The 1,023-nt window shown below is 52.1% G+C and overlaps 1 protein-coding gene across 1 annotated transcript in view; it reads left to right on the top strand.

Annotated features, from left to right (window-relative positions):
• The window catches only part of SARC_02657 (hypothetical protein), a gene marked incomplete at its 5' end in the record, with an annotated part of 5,550 nt that overhangs the window by 1,774 nt on the left and 2,753 nt on the right, over positions 1–1,023 (top strand). Inside the window, one exon of the mRNA XM_014303592.1 lies at positions 230–780. Within this exon, the coding sequence (XP_014159067.1) occupies positions 230–780 (551 nt within the window). The remainder of the gene's footprint in view (positions 1–229; positions 781–1,023) is intronic.

The raw sequence follows: 1,023 nt of genomic DNA, 5'->3' as shown, positions 1-1,023 counted from the left end.
TATTAGAGTTCTGCGTGGGTATTAAGTTGACATCAGTGTGTCCAAGCTAATTCTAATTCTTCCTTTCTACACACATATGTATGGCGTGTGATATCTGCACCCCTCAGAAATCCTAAATATTACATTTTTTTGAAATCCTTATCCCAATTGTCACCTCGATACCCTTTCACGCATCTTCCAAATCCTACCAAATTCACCCCTCAACCCTGAATTCCATCCGTCTCCACAGAGCGTCGCCACTGGACGTTGCTAGATTCCGCTGCTGGTGGTGAACTGGCTAATGCGGCCGGTGCGCAGCCCATGCGGTTCATTCATTCACACACTCGCACACCCCCCCACACACACCACACCACCCACACCCATACCCACACCCACACCCCCACCGCTGCATCTGGTAGTGGTAGTAGTGGCTACGCTACACACAGCGACCACACCCGTGCGCACAGCACCACACAGCCACACACACGCGCCCGCCCCACCGCACGCTACAGACACGAGGCAGTGGCCGATGACGAGTACATGTACGTGGTCGGAGGGGGCGTGCCTAACCCCTCTCGCGCACCCATAGAGGTGTACACATACCGGTTTGCTACGGGTGAGTGGCTGCTGCGTGCCTGTAAGCCGGATGTGTGTAGCATGCGCAAGGGCCAGGAGGAGTATCCCACGGCCAGGCGATCGCACTCGTGTGTGGTGTTTGGTGGACGGCTCTATATCTACGGCGGTACGGATGGTCTGAATATGTTTGATGATTTTTGGATGTTGGAGACGACTGACTTCCAGGTGCGTGCGTGGGTAGGGACGGGGGATGTGTGTTAGTGAGTGTGTGGGTGTATGTGAATGGGTGGGTGGGTGTATGCGGGTGCTGTGATGTGTGAATGTATATGAACGTGTTATTGGTTGCGGTGGTCATACTCGATTCATACAACTATCTCGCATATATGCAGTGTCACGATGGTGTTTGGTGGTGCGGTGCATATAGCTGTAGCTACAGATATAGATATAGATTATAAATAAATAGATATA

The sequence above is a fragment of the Sphaeroforma arctica genome, assembly GCF_001186125.1.
Source record: "Sphaeroforma arctica JP610 unplaced genomic scaffold supercont1.121, whole genome shotgun sequence".
In the NCBI taxonomy this organism is placed as follows: domain Eukaryota; class Ichthyosporea; order Ichthyophonida; genus Sphaeroforma; species Sphaeroforma arctica.
Note: the sequence above shows the minus strand (reverse complement) of the source record. Positions and strands in the feature narration are given on the sequence as shown.